Source organism: Haemorhous mexicanus, chromosome 3 (assembly GCF_027477595.1).
Source record: "Haemorhous mexicanus isolate bHaeMex1 chromosome 3, bHaeMex1.pri, whole genome shotgun sequence".
NCBI lineage: Eukaryota > Metazoa > Chordata > Aves > Passeriformes > Fringillidae > Haemorhous > Haemorhous mexicanus.
Window position 1 is genome coordinate 71,124,978 of NC_082343.1, and position 22,427 is coordinate 71,147,404.

Sequence of the window (22,427 nt, forward strand, 5' to 3'; positions counted from 1 at the left end):
GTATTCTCCCTACCCTCCTGTAAGGCTTAGTCTTCATGCTTGCCTTGGGTGAGGGAGGGAAGGGTGAAGAAAGGCCAAGAGTGATTCTTTGTTCTTGGTCGGTTCAGAAATGTGATTCAGCTCAACATACAAAGGTGTTTGAAAACACTACAGGAATTTGAAATTATTGACGTTGAACGTTGTCTGGTTTTGTCTTATTTTCTGCTTTTAGTAGAAGAATACAGTACTCAGACACACATGCTGAATTTTCATAACTGAGTATAAAGCTGCGTTTCATGATGAATTTTAGTTTTTCCTAAGATGGTGCTATTTTGCAAAAAAGTGAGATCCAAAGATGCATGGTTAATCACTTCTGTTAATTTTAGGGTGGAACCTTGTAGTTACAGTGTAATACCACCATATAAATGTTGGCACTGTTCTCATTTGCACAGATAGTCTTCTCTTAATTTTTTTTTAAGAAACCTGCAGAACAAACTAACATACTGTCTTTATTTGTTGCTAGGTCCAGCACCTTACCCTCATCAGTATGGAGTTACATGCTCGAACAAGACGAGATTTGGAACCAGATCCAGAGTTTGATCCGATCTGCGCTTTATTCTACTGCGTCTCGTCAGACTCAGCACTGCCAAATACTGATAAAAAAGAAATCACTGGTGCTATAGTGATTGATAGAGGCAGGACACTCTCAAGCCAAGGTTCTTATTTCTTTTTTTCATATTATATTTTACAGAAATGCTATTTCATAGTAATCAAACCAGTAGCAAGCAAAATGTAATAGAGTATCTGTATTACTATGTATCTCATTTAATTTTGTCTTGTTGAATGGCCGTATTTAATATGGAGTTTTCCTGCTTATATCTTCCAAAGAACTATTGCATGGGCTGTAAACCACAAATAGCATTTGCGTGTGCGAAATATCTGTGTTTGCATACTTGTGGACCAGCTCCTGCAGTGTTCTAAAAGTGTAAAGAGGAAAACCTGCCTTTAGTTTCCTACTCGAGTTGCTGGATAGCTGCAAGTAGAAAATGTTAAAAGCGAGACAGTATGTTTTATATTTTACTTAAGGGTTATTTTTGTGGTTTTATCTGATCCTGTTAGGATCTAAACAGGGGCCCTTATTCTATTGTACCTTTTTGGCTTTGTTTAGACCAGTGATACTCAACCTGTGGCTCTAGAGCCGGATGTGGCTCTTCATGGCCCTACAGGCGGCTCTCGCAATGTAGGCATCTGATCGGCGCTCCACTCTATCAGGCAGCGCGGGGAGCACTGAGCAAATGGACCAGCAGTGTGGGAGTCGCTGAAGTTCCCCCTCCCATAGGGGGAAAGAAAAGGAGCTGCTGGGATCCCCCCACAGGTAAGAGTAGAGATCACCTCCCACCCAGCAGCTGTGGGGCAGAATGGGGAAAAACTTGCCCTTTTGCCCCTTCCACCCCTCCACCCCACTCCCCCCTAGCAGCCAGAAGGGATTGAAGACAGAATGCTGCTGGGAGAGAGGATGCTGATGTGTCATGTCCTGATGTATCAATGTGTGGTGGCATTAAGGCAGCATCATCACACATTGAAGTGTCATGATGGAAAAAATTTCACACCGTTGATACTTGATTTTTATGGTGCTCTACAACTTCATTTTATTAAGAAGTGGCTCTCCAGCTGTTAAAGGTTGAGTACCACTGGTTTAGGCTAGTAAAAAAAAAAAAAACCCAACAAAAAAAATCTCAAACCAAAAAACATCCCCAAAGTAGTCCTCTGTCTTTCAGGGTTTCTTTGGCAATGTGAATGTGTATCAAACCACAAAATACTGTCTAAAATTTTAAGCGTGGACAAAAACTTACAAAAAAAATAATTTAGCAATAAGGCAACAGCTTCTTCTTTTACCAGTGTATTTTGTAGATATATCATGTTAAGCTAAGTTCTTATTATTCTCAGTGAATTTTATTCTGGTATTATATGCTTGTTACTATCTTAAAAAAATATATTTCTATTACCTTACTGAGATTTTTCCACAGTACAGCCACTATGGCTCCCTAGGTGTGTGTGCCACTGATAGTTTATCAAGAACTGTAAAAGGTCCAATGATACTTTGAAAAAACGAAGGTTCTGATCTGGTTTTGTTAGTGAAATAAAATGTGTTTAAATGTTATTGTGACATTTGTTGCTTTAATTGATGTGTGCTGTCAATACTTTATTGGTTAGAACTTTTTGAGTTCCCTGTGGAGTGACTTGACATTGAGATACATCTTTTTTTTTTCCCTTTTGTGTTGTTATTGCTTTGTAAGTCACAGTACTTGTTTTAACATTTATTTCTGAAAGCACACTTTTCTTAATTCTTAAGGTATTAAGAATGTGTCAAAGTAGAATGCCTTTTAAAAACTCCAGTTCCTAAAATCTACATCGTCACTGTAACAGAGATCATAGTACCTGTTGTATAGAGAAAACAGAGTATGTGTTGTGCATTATTCATTTAAAGATTTTTTTTTTTTTAATAATATGGAAGGCAAATGCTGAGTTCCTACATGCATACAAATTTAGATATTACTCAGACATTATCAGTGCAGACATTCTTAATGTGCACTAAGTGAGCATTTGGTCATGTTTTTCTATTTCTGTCAGTAACTTAATGTGCTGAAAAAAAAGAACTATACTGATACATACCATTTTCATTCTGTAAAGCATTTTGCAAAACACTACTCTGATATAGCAATTAAAATTATATTTTGCATAAAAACAGTGTGTGAGCTGTCATATAGTCATTTAATATTTCTTATTAAAAGTAATTTTCCAGGAGCTGGACTCCTGTGCATGTAAAATAGTGAAATTTCTTGTGAATCAGGTTTGTTTCTGTCTGAGAATCTGTGCAAGATTACCACTATGGCAGAATTCTACAAAGTGAAAAGAAAAAATTATTCCACCCAAGAGAAACAAAATAAGTCCATGGAATTAATTGTGATAATTATTAAAGATAAAAATAAGTTGTGTTCCATACTTCTTTTCGGTTGTATGTTTTATTCTAAAGCAGTATTGTTGACTGAAGTAATGAAATTCCTTCTAAATTGTAACAGGTTTTTTTACTTTTATTTTCTAGGGAGCAGAGACCAAGCCCCCTTGCTTACAAGATCTGGAGTTACAGGACTAGAAGTCAGTTACGCTACTGATGAAAGAACTCTTTTCCAGGAAGTAGTGAATATTGTAAAAAGGTAGCATATCTGTACGTTCTGCTTTTATTTTTCAGGCTTGGAACAGCAGATTTACCTTGCCAGTCTTTCAAATACTGATTTTTTTGTTGTTGTTGTTTCCCTCAAAGGCTTATTTCTAGAGTGGACAAGCATGGTGGTCTTTCAAATAAAAATACTTTTTGCTTTTCCTTTTCTCTGACAGCAAGAACATTCAGATCTCTTAAGCAGCTGAGTTACAGTCTTGAAACTTATCAGCCATATAAGTAATCTTTCTTAACATACAACTTTCCTGTTAACCCCGGAATTCATTACACATATCTCTCTGAAACTCTTAGAACAGTAAGATATTAAGAGTGCTGAGAATTATATAAAACCCCTCAGACAGGAAGAGTTTTCTAGGAGCTCTGAGGCAAGACAGAAAAAAAACTGCATGGTACTGAAACTGCTGCAGTTTAAAATAAGGGTTCATTGAAAAATCAGCTTCCTTCATTAATTTTGTCTTCTCTGAATGGAAATCCCCTGCTCCATCAAACTTTGAAAACTGCTGGTTTTCCCCATCTCCACCGAGGCTGAGAAGCCTGTTTGGGAGCCCTCTCGCCTGGTGCGTAGGTGGAAGCACAGACGTCTCTCCAGACCCTACTGACAGGTGCAAAGCTGTAAAATTTCAAGGAAAACAAACAGATTTAAACTCTGAGTCACCCTGCTGGAATAGAGGCACAAGAAAAAAAAACAAACTAGGCAGAGTACATTTGCAATTCTTTCTCTCTCCAACCAGAAAACCTCTGATGAGAAAGGCTTTGACCAACCCCATGAAGCCAGAATACAAAAAGAGTTGCTGAATGCAACCAGCACAGGGTGGGTCCTGACAGAGCAGCAGATCCCTGTTCAGAGAAGACAAAATTCAGGTAAGGAATGTAATATTATTTTTCTCTTTCTTGGAAATCTAGTGCTCCATCAAACTTAGGAAAATTACTTAGAATGAGAAACTGCCAGTAAATGAAGAATTCTCCACCAGTTGTGTGGAAGTCTAAAACGTGACAGGACAGAAAGAATATGATAGAGAGAACTCGGCAGTTAAAATATGTTGATCACTGAAGATCAGAAGTTTTCTATATCTGTACATGCTGAAGGCATTACAGGACAAAAAAAATCATGCCATTTTGGTGTACTTCAAGATGGAATGTATCAGGTTACTGTCTGAGAAATCTCTGCTTATGAGATCTTCTCTAGCGTGTGCTATTGTATCTTTTTGATGCAGCAACTTCTTCCATGAAGATTGAGTTAGTTGACTTGTATTCCTGGAAGATAAAGGGATTGCTCTATTAATGGAGAGACAGACTAGTGTCATCATATTAGTTTGCTTCCCTCACAACCCTAGAATAACAGCTCAACTATCAGACTTCTGATGGACTCTCAAAAAAGTTGGTTTTTGCAACTTCAACCACATCTACAATTTGCTGCTCTTTTTTCCCCATTATTTTCTGTAGCCTGGGCAAAGAAAGGAGAATTCTTTTGGAGTTAATGTTTTGTATTTCTTAAGCACAAAACAAGTGTCTAGGCCCAGAGTAGCTTTAACTGAAGGAGGAAGTATGGTAAAACCATGTAGTTAAGAAGTAGTGGGCTGCAAAAACTTCCTCAATGGGAAATGAACAAGCAGCTTTAATGAAAATTAGTAGTTATTTTTTAAACAATCTTCTGTCTATCTTTTTAGTGTTACTTTTTTCCAGCACAAGCTAGGTGCTTTGGCTGTTCTGGTAGATGCACTTAATAGTAGGTCTGATAGATTAGAGAAAGGAAGCTATCAGGCCATATTTAAGAAATATTACCACTTTAACTTCATGGATCAACACTCAAAATCACCTTAATTTTCAAACAAAGAATTATATTGATATCTTATAATCTGATACATGCTTTAGGCTGGACAATAATAGACTCTTGTGACTGAATGGCATGCCCAGCATGACTGCAGCCTGCTTTTGGCTCCTGTTCTTGGCCTCTTGGGCAGTTGGAGGGAAGGGTGGAAGACTGAAATTCCAGATTCCTGGCATGATGGATGACACTGTCTAATCACTCTTGATTGTCAATATCAGGAACAGACTTTATCAACTTGTTGGAGCACGGAACAGAAAGGATCTCAGCTGCAGGAGGAATTACCTTACACAGTCCAGTTTAAGAATTCTTATTCCTATTTCTAGTCATTCTCTTAGTAGTTGGCCTAATTCTTCCTCTTATTCCATATATGTGAAATTGTGGAACATACTTACTTATTTCAAGTTCCAGCCATCTACTTCCTTGTTTAGGCCTTTTGTTTTCTTTCCATCCTGGCTATTGAAAATAAATAATGGTTAATTCTGTAACTTCTTGTCAATACACGTAAACTCTGGAAGAGCCAAGTAGAGAATTCTGGGTCATTGTTTCCAGCATGCAGATGAAGGAAAGGTTGTTGCTGGAAAATTTGTGACTTCTGCAATACTCATAGCTCATCAGTGTCTGACAAGGTTTTTGTCACTAAAGGGTGTTTCCCAAACTTTTTGTAGCAGAGCTAAAGTTATTCTTTGCTCACTGAAGATGAATATTGCTCCAGAAGGTTCTCTGGAATAAATGAACTGAAGTTGGATTCACTTAATACCTTCCCTTTGAGGTTGTTTAGGCTGTGCTAGATCTGAATGACCGCAGTACAGTTAATACCTTGGCATGCATGAGGTAAATACCAGGTTAAATGTTCCTCTATGGGTTAGTAGATGTTGTCTCTGATTAACTCAGAGCCCTTGGCAAACAGAAATAAGTCATCTTGTGTTCCAGTAGACCAGAAGACAACCTGATAGTTTCTCTGGAATTGTGATCTGTGATTTCATCTGTACTGAAAATTCACAGATTTGACCAGATACTGAGAAGAATAAGCACCTCTTTTCTAGGAGATTGTTACTGAGACTGACTAACCTGTGAAATAGAAGTACTTAGAAGTATGAGTACCAAAGTCTATGCAGAGACAACTTTAATTTTGAAGGGTATTGGAATACTGAGGTTGAGGGTTGAGAGTCAGGAAACAGACATAAAGGAAGAGCCACAAATACGAGTTTGGAGGAGGGAGGGAAGAACAAACAGCACAGATTTGTAAAAAAGAAAAGCATCATTAGATTGGTTTTTGGTACCCTGACTTAGACTTTGAGAGGGAGCTGCACCTCCATAGGTCCAAATTTCCCATCTTTGGTAAGCTGTCCTCTGGCTGTAAACCAAAAAAACAGGCTTCATCTCAAAACTAGCATAAAGCAGCTGAGCAACAACATCCTTCTAATCCTGTGCAGCTGCTGGGGATGTCCTAGAAGCAGAGACATCCAAGTGGTAGGCTCTCTGGAACGTACAGAGGGGATTTTTTTTTTTTTTCCTTGAAATGGAGCCTGGACATGTATTGCTGTCCTAAAGCATTCTGTTGTACTGCCTGAGGTGCTTTCTTGAATAGATCCTCTGTTGCTCAAAAGGTGTCAGCTGCACTGAGGCGGGAGAAAAAAAGGAAGAATCTCTCTGCTTGAGAAAGTAAGAGAACCATCTCTCTGAACCTAAAGGCAGGAAAAACAATAAACACATTTACATACTTCCCTAACACAGGAAAGCTGACTGAGGAGGAGAAGGTGGAATGGAATGCTACAAGAATGTTTGCATGGGGATTTAAAACTAGATAGGAAAACTAGAGATGTGCAAGCTTGATGGAGCAGTGGATTCCCATGAAAGAGAAATAAAATGTCTGGGCCTCTCCTTCACTTTTAGAGCAAATTGTTCTGCTTCTCTTTAAGGGTAGATGCTAGCAGGTAGCAGAAAAGGGCTGGTCCTGCAGGTTTGAGAGGAGCAAAATTTGGGGAATTTATGTGGGAATGCACAGTTCCCATCTCTCAGACAAAGAGGGGATGTGAAAACAGGGCGGACTTGAAACAAGAGTAGTAGATTCATTGCTACTTGAAACTTATATTCACCCACAGCTTCTTGTCTCCACTGAAGTAGTTTTTGATAGAATTACATGATCAGAGTATAATATAAGATTTTACATAAACATTTTAGGGATAACATTTGTGTATTAAACTATTAATGCTTAATGCTTAAATATTTTTTATAATGTTTTTCTTGTAAGGTATAATGCTAATGAATTTTTTTGTTTGGATACAGTGCATTATATTTCTTCTTCTGTAAATGCTCTAGCAACATCTTCTTCTTAAAATAGAGATGTGCTAATCTAACCTTCTTTTTCCAGGCCAGTATCATCTTCATCAGTGACATTTTCCTGTAGAAATATGTATCTAATGTCCTGTATCAACTTTATGGATTTTTGTTGTCTAAGGCAAACTGGAAAAATGTTTTCAGAGATTTCAGTTATGTGTTTGAGTCACCAAGCATTCAGTTGCTATGCACAGTTACTGCTTTTGTCTGTATCATAGGTCTGGCATGGTCCGTCGTCCCCCGTCCCTGTCCCCCCCCTTTTTCTCTTAATCATAGCTGGAAGAAGAATAGCAGTCAGAAAAAGCAGACACATCATAGAAGGGAAGGTATAACTGGGAGCTTTAGTGTTCATTCATGAAATCGTCAAATGAGAAAGAAGAAGAGATGTCATAGCAGCAGGATACGACTTAGCTGGAAAGGAGAATAATCGCCTTTCTTCTCTCTGCAGCATGTATGAGTTGAATGTTAATGCTGTTGTGTTTAAATTGTGCCAGCTTAAATGCAGCTTTTCATCTTTGCAGAAAGTCTGGCAACAGCATGCAAAGCAGTATCAGGGCCCATCCTTTTAACAAAAGAGCATATGTTGGCAAGCACACCTCTTATTCCTGTCGTGTTACTCCTAGCCAGCAGCTTTCAAATATCAATATTACAGTTTACTAGTTTCTTGCAGGTGTGACAGCTGGTTTCATTACAATTTCTTCTAATAAAATAGCTGTAATTGTTGAAGACCACTTTGATAGTATACTGTAAAAATGGTGAGAAAGGAGGATGAAACATAAAACTTGTCCTCTTAGCTCACAGCCTGTTGTCTTTGTGGCACCATGTGGAAAGTAGAAAGTGAGAGAGAGAGTCACACGTCAGCTAAGGTCACATCAGCTAAATTTTGGGTTTGCCTGTTCATTCCTATTCCCATGTGGAATAATGTACTCTTTTAGCTCCAGACATCTCTTCTTCTCTAATAGCAAATAGAATAATACCACAGGAGGTCTCAGCAAGTGCCACGCTGGTTCGTTGGTACTGCTGTTACAAGAGATTGGGCTGCAGGAGAGGACATTTCTGCTGCATAAATTGGGATGTAGTTCATCAGCAAGCAACATAGAAGCATGAAACAATAGTGTCTCTTACTAGGTGAAAGAAATTTGATAGGTCTCTTAAACCTGTTGCATAAGGTAGATCCTACGCATATGTAGTGCCGGAGTTCAGGGTTGTAAGTGTTACTTGGTAGAAAGAAGTTCTTCAGTTTAGTGTTACTTTGTTTTTTCCTTCAGAGATAATTGAGAGATGCACTTGGGAATGCACGCAGATATACATACGAAATACATAGATGTGTAACTTACTGCAGTATCTGAGCAACTGCTGAGCTGCCAGTAGTACATTTGTTGGTTTTCATGCTTTTAGAAGGATACCACTTGGATCCAAGTTTTAAATACGGACTGACATTAAAGGACTGTGATTACAGGAAATTCACAGTAAGATTTGATCTCACCATTTACTAGCTACTCTACCTTGATTTTCCATTTAGATAGCTTTGTATAAGTCATCTGACTGAAACTTAAACATCTGTACTTCACAATTAGTGTCTAATTAGCTATCCTCATCAATAGAAGAGTAAAACAGAACAGGATCTTGGTCTGCAAGAGGTGACTGAAGTAGACAGATTGGTTCACCCAAAGAGGCTTTTTTGTTCAATGACAATAGAGACCAGTTTAGAAAACTTGAGATGCCAAAATCAGCTGAAATTAGACGGTCCCCTTAATACATGGGTGGTATCTAGTTGGGATGGAAAAGTAAAGTAATGTGCTGTAAAGTGATAGCCTGTAAGTCAGTAATGTGCAATTACAAGCGATCCCTAATGGCCTGGACAAGCAAGACTGAATTAAAAAAGCACACTGCTTTTTAAAATAACCTTTTGATTAATCAGCTTTCCAGTGATTAATCAGCTTTCCAGTCTACATGTGGATTTACATAGAACTGTGTTGTTTAAGAAGTAAAAGCATGTATCTGAAAACATCATAACCTAAAGGGCTTTAATGTCTTGTCCTATAAAAACCTTCACATCTGAAGGATACTAGAGAAACAGTTCTTGAGATTATATGCAGATGGCTTACAGAGGACATTTTGTTCACTAGGTTAAAAGGTAATGGGAAGATTACCTCCAGAATTGATAAAATATATTCAGTTGCAGTAGTAATATAATAGCCCACTAATTTTGTTTAAGTTGGAAGTAAGAAAGGTAATGCCCTGCTTGGGCAAATTACAGCCCAAAGCAACTATCCTTCATCAGTTGATGAAGGACAAACTTCACCAACTTGCTGCTTCCAAACATTTCTTATTTCTGTTCAGAACAGGCTTATAAGAGAAAGCAAATTTCTGGCATAATGAATATTGTTTTATGTACCACTTAAGCAGTTCTTCATGAGTTTCTGATTCACATTTGCATCTATCATGGAACCATCTGCATAATGCCTTGTCCTGTGTAAAATCTACAAGTATTCTCCATTTTGAATTATGTGATGCCAGTTTTCAAATATGATAACGAATGACTGCTTCCCTAATTTTAATTAATCAGTACTGATTTGCCATATGTAGGACCAGGATAGTTTAGTTACAAGAATTAATTTAAAAGTATGTTAATTTTTATAATGTTTATTCTATGCCTGTATAAAACATGGCATAATTCCTTTTTATTTCAAAGCTGAAATTGAGCTATTAATAATTTTGGAGCATCATTTCACAATCATTGTATGTTGTGCAGAGCAGCCAGCAGTCATAACTCTTTTTGTCACTGGTTCCGCTGCTGGAATGAGCTGCAGGCTAGATTGAGTCATTTGTCCATAAATTGTTCCAAGTAGCTTTGGGGTTGTACCATTGGTAGAATAGGTTTCCATATTGAGTAAATTGACTGCTTCCACTCCTGATGATCATGTCCGTCTCCAAAACCAAATAATTCTTCTTTTTACATGAACAGCAGATAGCAAGGTATCCCCCAAATTCAAAGTGCTAGTTCTTTTACTCTCTGTAGAATGCTAGAAATCAAAAAGTTACTTTAGAACCCCCTGCTATAGGTAAAAATTGTATCAAAACCATTCCCTCACAAGTAGAAGTAGGTGATAAAGGGGGTTTTTGCAACTTCTGGCAGCTACAAAAGCCCAAATTGTAATAAAGAGGGAGTCATGCTGAGTAACAACATACAGCTATTTTTCACAGAAGGTGTCCATAGCAGAAGTGTGGAGAAATTGTTTTTTGGAGCTATTCTCAGAGTAATTAGAATCTTCAAAGTGAGTTGTCATTGCCTTTGGTTAGGACACGTAAGCAAGGAAGGCGCTTTCCTGAGAAAGTCTGCATCTTCATTTGTAATGTCTGTGATGCAGCTCAGTATTCAGGGAAAGGGTGTTCTGTATTCAACAGTCAGGAAATGTTTGGAGTTTTTTTATGTGTTTATGGATGCAAGGAGTACAGAGTTTGTGTTCATAATCCAAGGCCCCTGCCCACTCCCTCCATAAACTAAGGTCTACAAGGCTGTGTCCTGTTGTAGGGTTGGGCATAGACTATGGTACAGGATCCTCAGCCCATCATCCATCCTCTACCTCCTGACAGCTGCCCTGATGTCATTCATTTGTATTGAATGTTGCCCGCTGCATCAAGGTTGGAAAATACACTAAAAATCATTCAGTCTAACCAAGAAGCAGTGATTAATCCCACTGAAACTTCCTTTCTTTTTTTGCTATAAAAATCACAGATATCTTATGTTACTTTGTCCGGTCTCTTTCTGCCCAACAAAATCATTCTTAGGCTATTGAGCAAAGCACCAGATCTATTAAAACTTGTGGTTTTAATAGTGCCTACTCAAAAGTTAGGTGATACTGGCTCCTCTGAGCTAACTCCTACCTGTGCTTTGTCCTTAAAGCCACATTTTTTCATCCTTCTGTCTAGTGAGCTTTACTCTGAGCCTGATTAAAAGTGATTATGTCAGAAGTCAATTCTGACTTCTTTGTCATACTTGAGCCAGTTAGATTTTCCAGCTGGAAAGAGATACAGCATAAGTTTCTCTTGTGTGTCTTCTAGAAAGAAGGCTATCTAAATAAAGAAGTATTTAAAGAGAACTGGTAGATACAGTTGCTTCTTTCTGTTTCAGTTTAGACAGCTCTCACTCAACTGCAAATTGTAACTCCCAATAAAGGGTCATCATTTAGGACCTGGAGTTCCCTCTAATTACTCCAAGTTACGCTGCAGCACATGTGACACGGTATTATCAGTCAACATTCCAGTTAACCTACTGGCAAATTCTGTTCCATAGGCATGGCTGTATTTCACTGCACATCTGTCTCGTGCTGCTAAGTTTCAATTTATGCTTGATACTTCCTCATGCCATCAATAAAACCTGATGAGACCTCAGTTTTGTTCTTTATTTGTAAAGACAAAAAAAAAAAATCCAGTGAAAATATCCTTTCTAAATATTTTTGCCTTTGAATGTTATTAAAAACCCTAAGAGATTGCCTGTTTTGAATGTTGTCTCCTAGTCCAGATGCTGCTTTCCTAGAAACCGATTGTGACTGCGTCTTTTTTAAGCTCAACATAATTTGAATGCAATCCTGTTTATACTTTGTTCATGGAAAATACTTTTGTGAATTATATGAAGCTCATATTTTCTTCTCCCCCTACCTCTCTAGATATGACCCAGACATTTTGCTAGGCTATGAAGTCCAGATGCATTCCTGGGGTTATCTCTTACAGAGGGCTGCGGCGCTGAATGTTGATTTGTGCCAGATGATTTCTCGTGTGCCAGGTAAGTTATTTGTTTAGGGCTTCAGTTCAGTTCCAGTAGAAGCAAGTTGAAATCTTGCTTCTGAATGAACAAATTTAAAAAATAAATGCAGAGTATTTCTTCAGAAAGACTTTTTTTTTTTGGTTCTTGTTCCTGTGTTGTTAATAGTATAATCACACACACCCCTGGTGTTTTCTGAATTTTCAAATTTGTGGCACATTCCACTTCTCTTTGTGTCCTGTATTCATGAACCTGGACTTACATTCTATAGTTGTGGGTTAAGTTTCAGTTCTTGGAGATGCTTCTGCTACCAAACCTTCTTTTGCTTTCCTTGGCTCCAGCCATTTGTGATTTCTCTGGCTGTAATACAAGAACATAAAACTGCTCCTGAGCAGCAATTGTCCTGGACAGCTTTGTAATAAAATCCTCACTTTCAATGACCATTCTTTTACTTTGGGCAAATTTTATTGGGTCCAAGTGCTGATGCTTTCCTCCAGCATTCAGAAAAAAGTCTGTTTAGACTGGCAAGAAAACTTGGATGAGAATGGTAAGCCTAGTGCCTATACTTAGCTAATCAATAGAAGCCATCATTCTGAAGAATGGAGTTAGTGAACAGCTAAATAAATGTGCTGTAGCACCTGAGAAGAGTCGGGATAACTTTATAAAATGAAAAACCATATTAAAAATTTGTTCTGGTGCTTTGCAGTCATCAGGGTAATGTGGATGAGGGAGACTTTAAAAATCAAAACAGTTGAAAAAACTGGTTTTGCCAGCTGTACAGAAAAAAGCATCTGTACAGAAATTAAATTGCTATGAAATAAGAAGTCCATTACTGTGAGTGTTCTATTAAAAACTTGAACCTGTTGCTTTGTAATGGTTGCAAAAGCAAATGTTAGGAATTCTGGAGCAAGGAAAATACAAAGCAATGAATGTAAATGTAAAAAAAGGTAGAAATCTGTACTGTGCTTGTACCTCAAATACTGAGGTTGTAGCTCCCTCATAACCTTCCTCCCATCAAAGTGGATATAAGGGAACTGGTAAAGATGAGAAGGGTTATCCAAATGTGTCTAGTAATTTAGTAATTTGGGATTCCAGAAGACACAGAACAGTGTAGGAAAGGTAAAAGCCTGTGAAATATTGAGGGATGTAGAGGGAAATAGAGATTGGGTTTTCATGGTCATTTCCAATGTAAGAACTGGAAATCAAGTGAAGCTAGCAAGGGGCAGCTACAGAATAGAAGTTAATTTTTAATCTCAACATTACTGAACTCTTTAGTTCCTGGTCACAAGATAGTACAAATGCTTATAGGGTACATTGCTTTAAAAGGAGATAAATTCTTTCAAGAAGAATCCATTGGGAGCTATGATATATGTGAAAATAATGTCTGGCCCAGGAAGCTGCAAATGATTGGAAGCTGGAAGAGTTGTAGGGAGAGTATCAGTAACTGCTTCCCCAACCTTAAAGCACCTGCCTTTGAGTACATGACAGAACATGATACTGGGCTACTAGAATCTTTGAGCATACCCAGCACAGGAATCATCTTTTATGTAGTTGTCCTATGTGTCAGGCTAGGAGAATATGATGTTTTAGCAGTACTGCGTTCACACAGTCCTTTCTTGAGGCTTGAATATTTGTATGCTCTTGATGCTTTCGATACTTGTGACATGTTTGGAAAATAACTAAGTTATGGAGTCCTCCCAGAGACAAGAAAACACAAGAAAAATACTGCATCTTCAGTTGAAAGTTGCTGGCAATTGAACTTTGGTGAATTTTTAAGTACTTCATATATGAAAACAGGATCATGTGATAGTTTAAATATGAACAGGCCATCAGTGGTCATAAGTTTCTTTCTTCAGGACAAAGCTGTCAAATTTACTCTTCAGGAGTAATAGTGGATTGCATGAACCTTGTTATTCGGTTTCCCTGATGGCTCAAATTGAGATGATACACTAGTTGCAAAATAATACCTCTGGGTACATTCTTCAAAGGTACTGAAGGATGTTCAGAAAAATTTTTGACCCATTACATCTAAAGAGGTGCCATGTCTGTGTAAGAGGAACAGTAAGTGTTGTAGTCAAAGGTTTCTTAAAGCCTCCAAAGATCACAAAGATTTACTGCTCTACTGTAGAAGTATGGCTGAACAATCTCTTCAGTTTGGGGCATGTGCCTCTGCTACTGTTCTCAAAGGCCAAGTCACAGTTCATGTCTTGCAGGACAGCTCTGTCTCCACTCTATTTGATGCAGAACCAAACAATCAGCAAAGCTGTTAATAGTACCCATCTTCCTGACATAGGCTCTTCCTCAACTTACTGATTTTGGGATACACATAAATGGAACCATACAGTTCCCTTTCTTCAAAGAAGAAAGGGAACTGTATGGTTCCTAATGGTAGTGGCCCCATGTGTTTCACAGTCAGATTTCCTTCTCTACATCCAGGAAGTCCCACACAACATGGGTTCAGTTCTAGTGAAGGAAATCAGGATTGTAGCCCTTAAGATTTTTGTACATGAAGTTCAAGTGGGCATGCAGAGCATAGGCACGATCTACACAGCGCTGGTGTTTGTAGTGCAGGTGTTCCTGTGCCAGCTGCTAGATGCATACTCAGAAGTGGAATACATAACACTAAGAACCGCTTTTATTTTGAGGTGTTTGGTTTGTTTTGACAGAATTGCAGCAGAAAGATGAGAAAATGTTTACACTGATGAGCTATTCCCAGAAATGTCATGCCGTAAATGTCTTGCATGCATGACCATTTACGTGCAGGTTGTTGTGTTCTCTGTTGCTTTTTGGCCTCCTTGTCCATGATTTTGACCCCATCTGTCTTCCTCTTACTTTCCCAACCCACGTGCTTCACCTTTCCCTCCCTTCTTCACATGCTGTATTTTCAGAACAGGAAGTGCTCCTTCAAGAAGTATGCTTCTCTTTCCTCCTGTTGAAATAGGGATGGAAGGGACTTTTCCTTTCCTGTGATTTTAACTTAACAAAAAGAAAGCTGGACTTCCCTCTGGTTTTCTTTATTGGTTGAGTCTGGTGCTGCCTCTGCTCTTTACAAGTGAACTATTCATAAGTCATAGTACACATCACAAGAGAAGTGCATGCCATGCCTGTGCATGGTGGCATTTTGTGTGTGGCCTCCTGTTTCCTCCTTTGCATTACAGCTCAAAGTTAGGGAGTGGGTAAGAGAGGATGAGAGGAGACTTCTTTTTATTTCATCTCATGCACTCGAAAAATAGGAGGAATGTCCTGTTCTACTTCTTACCAGCACAGTTCCCAAAGAGCCTTGCATGGTTCTGGTGACACATTTCCCACACCAGTTGTAAAGTAGTGCAGGTTTTTTGTGATATGGTGGTGCTCGTCATAGGCAGAGTTCATCAGACAGTGGATCTCTCTTGTGATCACAGTATACTTTGCTCCCTGTTTTTTACCAGTAAGACATGAAGCAAACTTAATGTAGGAAATCCCCTGAACAAGTCAAAAGAGAACTGGGGTGATACTGATTGATACTGATGAAAGTAGAACTAACCAATAGTTTCTACATCCAGTAAAAAAAAAAAAAAAAAAAAAAAAAAAAAAAAGGGGGGGAAGAAATGCAAGTTCCTCACTTTCACGGGAGATCCAGCATGTGGAAATGAAGAAAAGCAGAAGGAAAAAATGTTGTTACTTGGGTAGGGCATTTTTTCCATCCAAACATGAAAAGATAAATTGCTGGTTTTCCTCCTTAAAAATCTGAAACAATAAGGAGGTTAAAAAGATAGTATGAAAAGATAGGATGCATTTTGATGAAGTGTACAAAAGGTCAAGGTAAATTTTGTCAAGGATCTGTGATTTACTAATAAGGTCAGTCTTCTTTAACCATATTTTAATTTATATGGGATGCATTTGAAGATCAAGATACAAAATTAGTCTGTGTTGTTTCATAACTGTTCTGCAGCATTTCAGGTTATTTTTAGTTCTGTCATCGAGGGTAAATGTGCTTCATGACTGTCTGAGGGTCTAATTGTTCAGTTCTGATCATTACTGCAAAGCAGTGTGTCCAAAATGTTCTGCTCTTTATTAGGGTACTGTACAGACTGTGCTGTACCTGATAAATGAGTGGTGGCAGAATACAAAGCAATCAGCAGTTTAAAAATTGGTATGGATTTACAATTGTGGGTAAATTGCCTTGAAGTGATTTCTCTCCTGTTAAGCTAATAAGAAATAAGGCTGAGGATCAGTGTGTTTTCATAATGGATTTCAGTCTGTGTGGCACATTTTAAAAAACATCTTCGTGAACTCTGGAAGAAACACCAGAACTGTAGACTTGAAATGGCTGGAAAAAAGATATTTTAAAGAAATGTATACCAAAAAGACTGTCTTCCCTTGTGCTGCAGTTTTCCAAAGCATGACAAAAATCAAGGATGGCAAAAGAGGATGTATTTCTCTACTTTAGACACTGCTGTCTCACAGAAAGATTTAGAGTGCTGCTTCTGCATCTGCATTGGTTCCTTCCTATTTCCTTCTCCCTGTGCTATGCAGAACTCATGTCTCCTTACTCCCACTGCTGTGGGTTTGCTTATGCTGTATGAAAGAGACTGAATTTTCTCTCCCATGAGAGAGAAAATTGGTTCAGTCTGTGTAAGATCATTGCAAGTAAAACCTTGAGTTATAAGCTTCTTAGGGCAGAAATCACTTTTTTTAAATTATATTTTTTATGTTGTGCACTACTGCATGTGCAGCTGACTCTCAAGTAACATTCAGCATTGCATAACCAATATATTCACTATGGAGAGTATATTGCCTTGGACACTATTTCAGTGAAACTGAAGTAAGAGCTCTCTGCAAAGAGCAAGAGCAGAAAAACGTTGGGGGGGTTCATTTAGAGATTGTGTGGATGACTGGTAAATAATTTTGTGGAATCAGCAGTAATCTTTATGAATTCTTATTTTTCTAGAGAGCACAAATTGTAAGAGGGATGATATGATCTGGTCTTGACTGTCTTATAACTTGTCTAAATATAGTCTCCTTTAATGTCTTTAGATGAAAATAAAGAGAACAGATTTGCCACCGAGCTGGATGAATATGGAGCAGATACAATGAGTGAAATAAATATTGTTGGGCGAATTGTCTTGAATATATGGAGAATGATGAGACATGAGGTAAATTTTTTTAAAGGTTAATGTTTTGATTTACTGAGTTTTCTAATTATTGCAGACTTAGTTGAAAGTTTCATGTAACTTGTGTAACTTCTACAGTTTTTTCCTTTAGGCGCCTTTTCAAATAGAGGAGTTTGCCAGTTTGTGAAAATAGGTTTTGCGTATCTCTAAACTGTAAAGAACAGTTAATGTTTATTTTTCAGTAATGTTTCTTAATGATGCTCCTTTTCACGGATTTGTGGGTTTTGAGAACAACTTAATTGTTTAAGGAATTTGTCTAGTATGGTGCTTTTAGTTCAATAAGTACTTGAACATATTTTAAACGGACAGATTTTTTGTTGTTGTTGTTCCATTTATAACCTTCCATTTAATACTCAAATAGCCCAGTCTTTACAAATCTTGTTCTGACCAAGTTCAGACCTGGTCCTTATGAATTACTTAATTCTGTGTATTATTTTCAATTGATAAGGGATGCTTTTTCCTGACTTGTAAATAGTTAGGGATTTCTAAGAATAAAGACTAACTTTTTTAACAAAATACTAACAAAAAGTTAATAAATCTAGTTCTTGCAGTTTTTGAAAAGTAAAGATTTTTCAATTATGAGAGCCATCATGCATCTTGACATGTTCATCGTGTTTTTCTAGGTGAATCTAACAAATTACACTTTTGAGAATGTGGGCTTTCATGTTCTTCATCATCGTTTTCCTTTATTTACGTTCCGAGTTCTGTCTGATTGGTTTGACAATAAGGCAGATGTCTACAGGTAATGATCTATTAATCCATTTTCTTTGCTGTTTTTAAGGCCAGATTCTTAACATTGGATAGGTGTAAGATAAAGCCAAAATAGGAAGAAATAATCAATTTAGCTTAGGCACTAGAGCAGTGTATATGCAGCAACATGAGCTTATTTACTTGGATGTTCTGTTGTATAGTTATACCCTCAATATTACAACAAAATATTTTCAGTTACAATTTAAACATACCTGAATAGATGTACTGTTTTGAAGTTCTGTAATGTCTTTATTTTATTTTGTATATGCTATTCATCAGAAGGGCTTTTAATGAACTGCCAGGCTTCTGTTTTACTTCAAGTGCATGTCAAGCAAGCTAGGCTTAAAAGTATTACAAAACAGCACACAAGATGTTAAGACAGTAGCTATAGCTGCTTAAAAATACCTTCATGTGACATGTATCACATTCATCTTCACTCTTGAAGCAGTTTGGTATTGTGTGATATGAACAATTCATGAAACTGCATACTGATCCGCACGTTGTTTGTGACATACATAAAATTTCTGTAAAGGTTTCTGTAGCTAAGTAGAAATATGATTTATATTGAAATTATGAATTTATGTTCAGCTGTTCTAGGCATTCTTAATACAGAAGGATGTTTCCACAAAGGTCCAGTCAGTTAAAAAACATGAAAAGAGATGAGGAGGTGGTTTTGTCTGTTTTGGTAATCCTTTGGGGCAGTGAGGAAAACAGGATATATTAAGTCATTGTTAGACACCTGAACAGTAGCTTGCTGTAACACAATGTGCATATGTCCTTAGAATACCTACGTGTATATTTATATATGCCACACTTTTGAAAAAGTTGTATGAAAAGGTTCTAAAGGAAAATTTTATTTGCTCGTTTGTTACAAGTTACCATAAAAATAAATTTGTCTTAGTAGAAAGAGCAGCAGTCTTCTGATTGTTTATAATGAGGTGTTCACTCTCACAGATGGAAAATGGTTGATCATTATGTTAGCCGGGTTCGTGGGAATCTCCTATTGTTAGACAAACTGGATTTGATTGACAGAACAAGTGAAATGGCAAGAGTTTTTGGCATTCAGTTCTTACATGTATTAACAAGAGGCTCCCAGGTAAGAGTTCATTCTCCTTATACTTCACAAAACCAAAATAGTTTTTAAAAAATGTTCTAGTTCTTTGGTATCTTCTCAGTCCATATGTGTATTTTCATAGGGTCACAGAAAGCTGTTAACGTGAATTAACATGAAATTGAAACATAAAGAGTACCATGCAATCTATTATTGCTGCTTTTGAATTGCCTAGTTTCAGAGGTTAAAAATAGGTGTTAAAAATAGAGTTCCCCAAATGTAATCACACCAGTGAATATCTTCTACTGCATTCAGGAGCACTGAGCTTTCCCTTTGAGTTGGTTTTGTTCACATTTACATGAGACTGAAAATGAGTGCTTTCTAAAACATTAAGAAATATATTTAATCATGTTTTAGAAATACGAAATTAGTTTCTTTCAGGGCAGACAAAGCAGCATTGAATATGTTCTAAGTGACATTTCTGGTGTCGTAGACCTCTGGATGAGATTTTACAATAAGAGGGGCTCTGGCTTTATTAAAGACGTGCCATGCAAGATGTTTGTGGTTCTGTTATTTTGATACCAGCATCAGAGGGAAAAGGGAGCAGAACAGAGCAAGATGTGCACTTTGTTTGGGAGCCTAGCAGTCTCCAGTAATACCAAAAGCTTTCCTTGCCCAGATTGTGAGTGACTAGGCTAACTGAACTGCTCTCATGGCTACATGTGAGACCTGAACAGCACCTGAAATGAGAGTCAGATACTCTGTCATGTGTTACAGCTCTTCTGTTATCATAAGCCAGCCAGATATGGGAGTGTCTAAAGCTGCAGTTTCCTTAACAATTCAATGCTATTAAAAATCTTAAGCCACCTTTTTTTTCTTAGACTGCAGTTGCCTGTGTCATCTCTTGACCCAGAGCAGGTTCTTGTTAGCCTTTCTGGTAGTGACCCTGTATTTGGGGGAGAAGGGGAGCAGGCTGGCAGGCACCATCAGCAGAACCATGGCAGTGTTCAGTAGGTATTTGCCAGTTTAACTCCCTGGTCTGGTTTACCATACTGTCAGAAAATACCACTGTTGGAGCAAGGGACGAGAAATGCACAGTTAGGGACAGGAAGTGTGGGACTGGCATACTGCCAGCATAGATATGCTTAAACTGTCATGATTGCAGCCCACAAAGACTGTTCTGCCTGTCATTTTCTCAGATGTCTGTGAGTGGGAGTGAGCAACAGAAGCATGCTGCATTTTCTATCCTGACTGTTCTTTTCTCTTCCCTTCTGTGCATGTATGTTCTGTTTCCATTGAAACTTTCTAGATCGCAAAAATGGCACTTGCAACAATTCCCAGTCACCTCAAATAATTTTTTTTCACACAGAAGAGTCACTACCCTTTATGAAGATACTCCCCCTTAGCTAAAAAACATGTAAAATGGAATAGTAATAAGAACAGATTTCAGGTATTTTATTTTTCCATGTTTGAATCTTTCATTGAATTTTACAATAACTTTTTAAAATTATTTTTGTTTATTGTATTAAGCCATCTCAAACATTTCTTGGTTGACTAAACAAAATCTAACAAGAGGTGGTCACAGGCATTACAGATAATTAGTCAGATGTTTGGAGAACTTGCTGGTTTTTGCACAGGAATCAGCAAGGCTCACTGAGAGAGCTTTAAACTCTTTTTGGAGTGGGAAAGGAATAAGATCAGGCTCACTAGAGATAAACCTGGGAGCATCACACCAGTGGTTGAAAAACAGTGTCCTAGCAAAGTCCTTTGGTCTGCTGTCTCAGTGGCAGTACGGGCTGGAGATCCACGTGGGAGCAAAAACAAATAGGAACCGCAGATGCACCTGGGAATGGTCATGTAGGGAGTAGGGCTTCTCCTCCTGCCTAAAAAAAAAGGTGATAAGATCAATAGCCCAACTGAGATGCATCTGCACCAGTGCACTCAGCGTGGGCAACAAACAAAAGGCCAGTCCTATTTTGTATCTTATTGATGATCTGGATAATGGGATTGAATGCTCCTTTAGTCAGTTTGCAGGCAACTCCAAGTTGGGAGGGAGTGTTGCTCTGCTGGAGGGTAATAAGGCTCTAGAGAGGGATCTGGACAGGCTGGGTCAATGTGCTGAGGCCAGTTGTGTGAGGGTTCTGCCCTTGGCTCCCAACAACCCCATGCAGGGCTACAGGCTGCAGGAAGAATGGCTGGCAAGCTGCTCAGAGGAAAAGGACCTGGGGTGCTGGTCAACAGCAGCTGAACATGAGGCAGTGAGTGCCCAAGTGACCAAGAAGGCCAATAGCATCCTGACCTCTGTCAGAAACAATGTGGCCAGCACCACCAGCTTGTCCCTCCCTACTCAGCACTGGTAAGGCCACACCTCAAATCCTATGTTCAGTTCTGGGCCCCTCACTACAAGAAGGACATTGAGGGGCTGGAGTGTGTCCAGATCCAGGCAATGAAGCTGGTGATGGGTCTGGAGCACAAGTCCTGTGTGGAGCAGCTGAGGGATCTGGAGGAAAGGAGGCTCAGGGCTGACCTTATTGCTCTCTACAACTCCCTTAAAGGAGGCTGTAGTGAGGTGGGGGTCAGTATCCCAAGTAAGAAGCAATAGGAGAAGAGGAAATTGCCTCAATTTGTTCTCTGGCTGGTTGAGATTTCTTCTCCAAGAGGATAGTCCAACATTGTAACAGGCTGTCCAGGGTCACCATCCCTGGAGTTAAGAGATGTGTAAATGTGGTGCTTGTCAGCATGGGGTTAATAGTTGGATTTGGTTGATCTTAGAGGTATTTTCCAACCTAAATTCTACATAGGGAGAAAAACCCAAAATCTACCCCTTGCCAGAGCCAGTCCCTGACTTCCTTGTCATACATCCAAGTTCATCACTGGACACAAATTATTGTGCAATTAGTGCAAGGCAGCAGTGGCAGTTTATGTTGCTCCCCAACTACACATCAGACCCCAACCTCTGTGTAAGGTGCAGCGTCTCGTTAAGGCTGTTGGTTCTGTAAGTTCATTTATAATTTCAAGGTTAAAGAAATTATATCTAACCCATTCAGTACAATGATTGAATACAGAGTGGGTCAGGCAGATGGTGTTTAATAGTGATTTTTTCAAAGCACAGGATTTTACAATTATGTAGAATTGTTCTTTGATATTTCGGGATTTTTCAGTCCCTTGCCACCCATGTATGTAGTTTTCACACCATGTATTATGTTTTCAGCTGTTTTGGTTTTTATTCTGAATGGACACAGTGCATTTGTACTTGTAAGCCTTTACTGAAGCATCGAGTAATACACAAATAAATAGGGCTAAGATTTTTTTCTCTTGTTGCCAGC

The 22,427-nt window shown here is 38.4% G+C and overlaps 1 protein-coding gene across 2 annotated transcripts in view; it reads left to right on the plus strand.

Moving 5' to 3' along the window:
- The window catches only part of REV3L (REV3 like, DNA directed polymerase zeta catalytic subunit), a 112,756-nt gene that overhangs the window by 76,496 nt on the left and 13,833 nt on the right, over positions 1-22,427 (plus strand). For both annotated transcript variants that reach the window (XM_059842280.1, XM_059842281.1), the window contains exons 17-22: positions 503-695; positions 3,083-3,194; positions 12,053-12,168; positions 17,164-17,282; positions 17,924-18,042; positions 19,005-19,146. In XM_059842280.1, the coding sequence (XP_059698263.1) occupies positions 503-695; positions 3,083-3,194; positions 12,053-12,168; positions 17,164-17,282; positions 17,924-18,042; positions 19,005-19,146 (801 nt within the window). The remainder of the gene's footprint in view (positions 1-502; positions 696-3,082; positions 3,195-12,052; positions 12,169-17,163; positions 17,283-17,923; positions 18,043-19,004; positions 19,147-22,427) is intronic.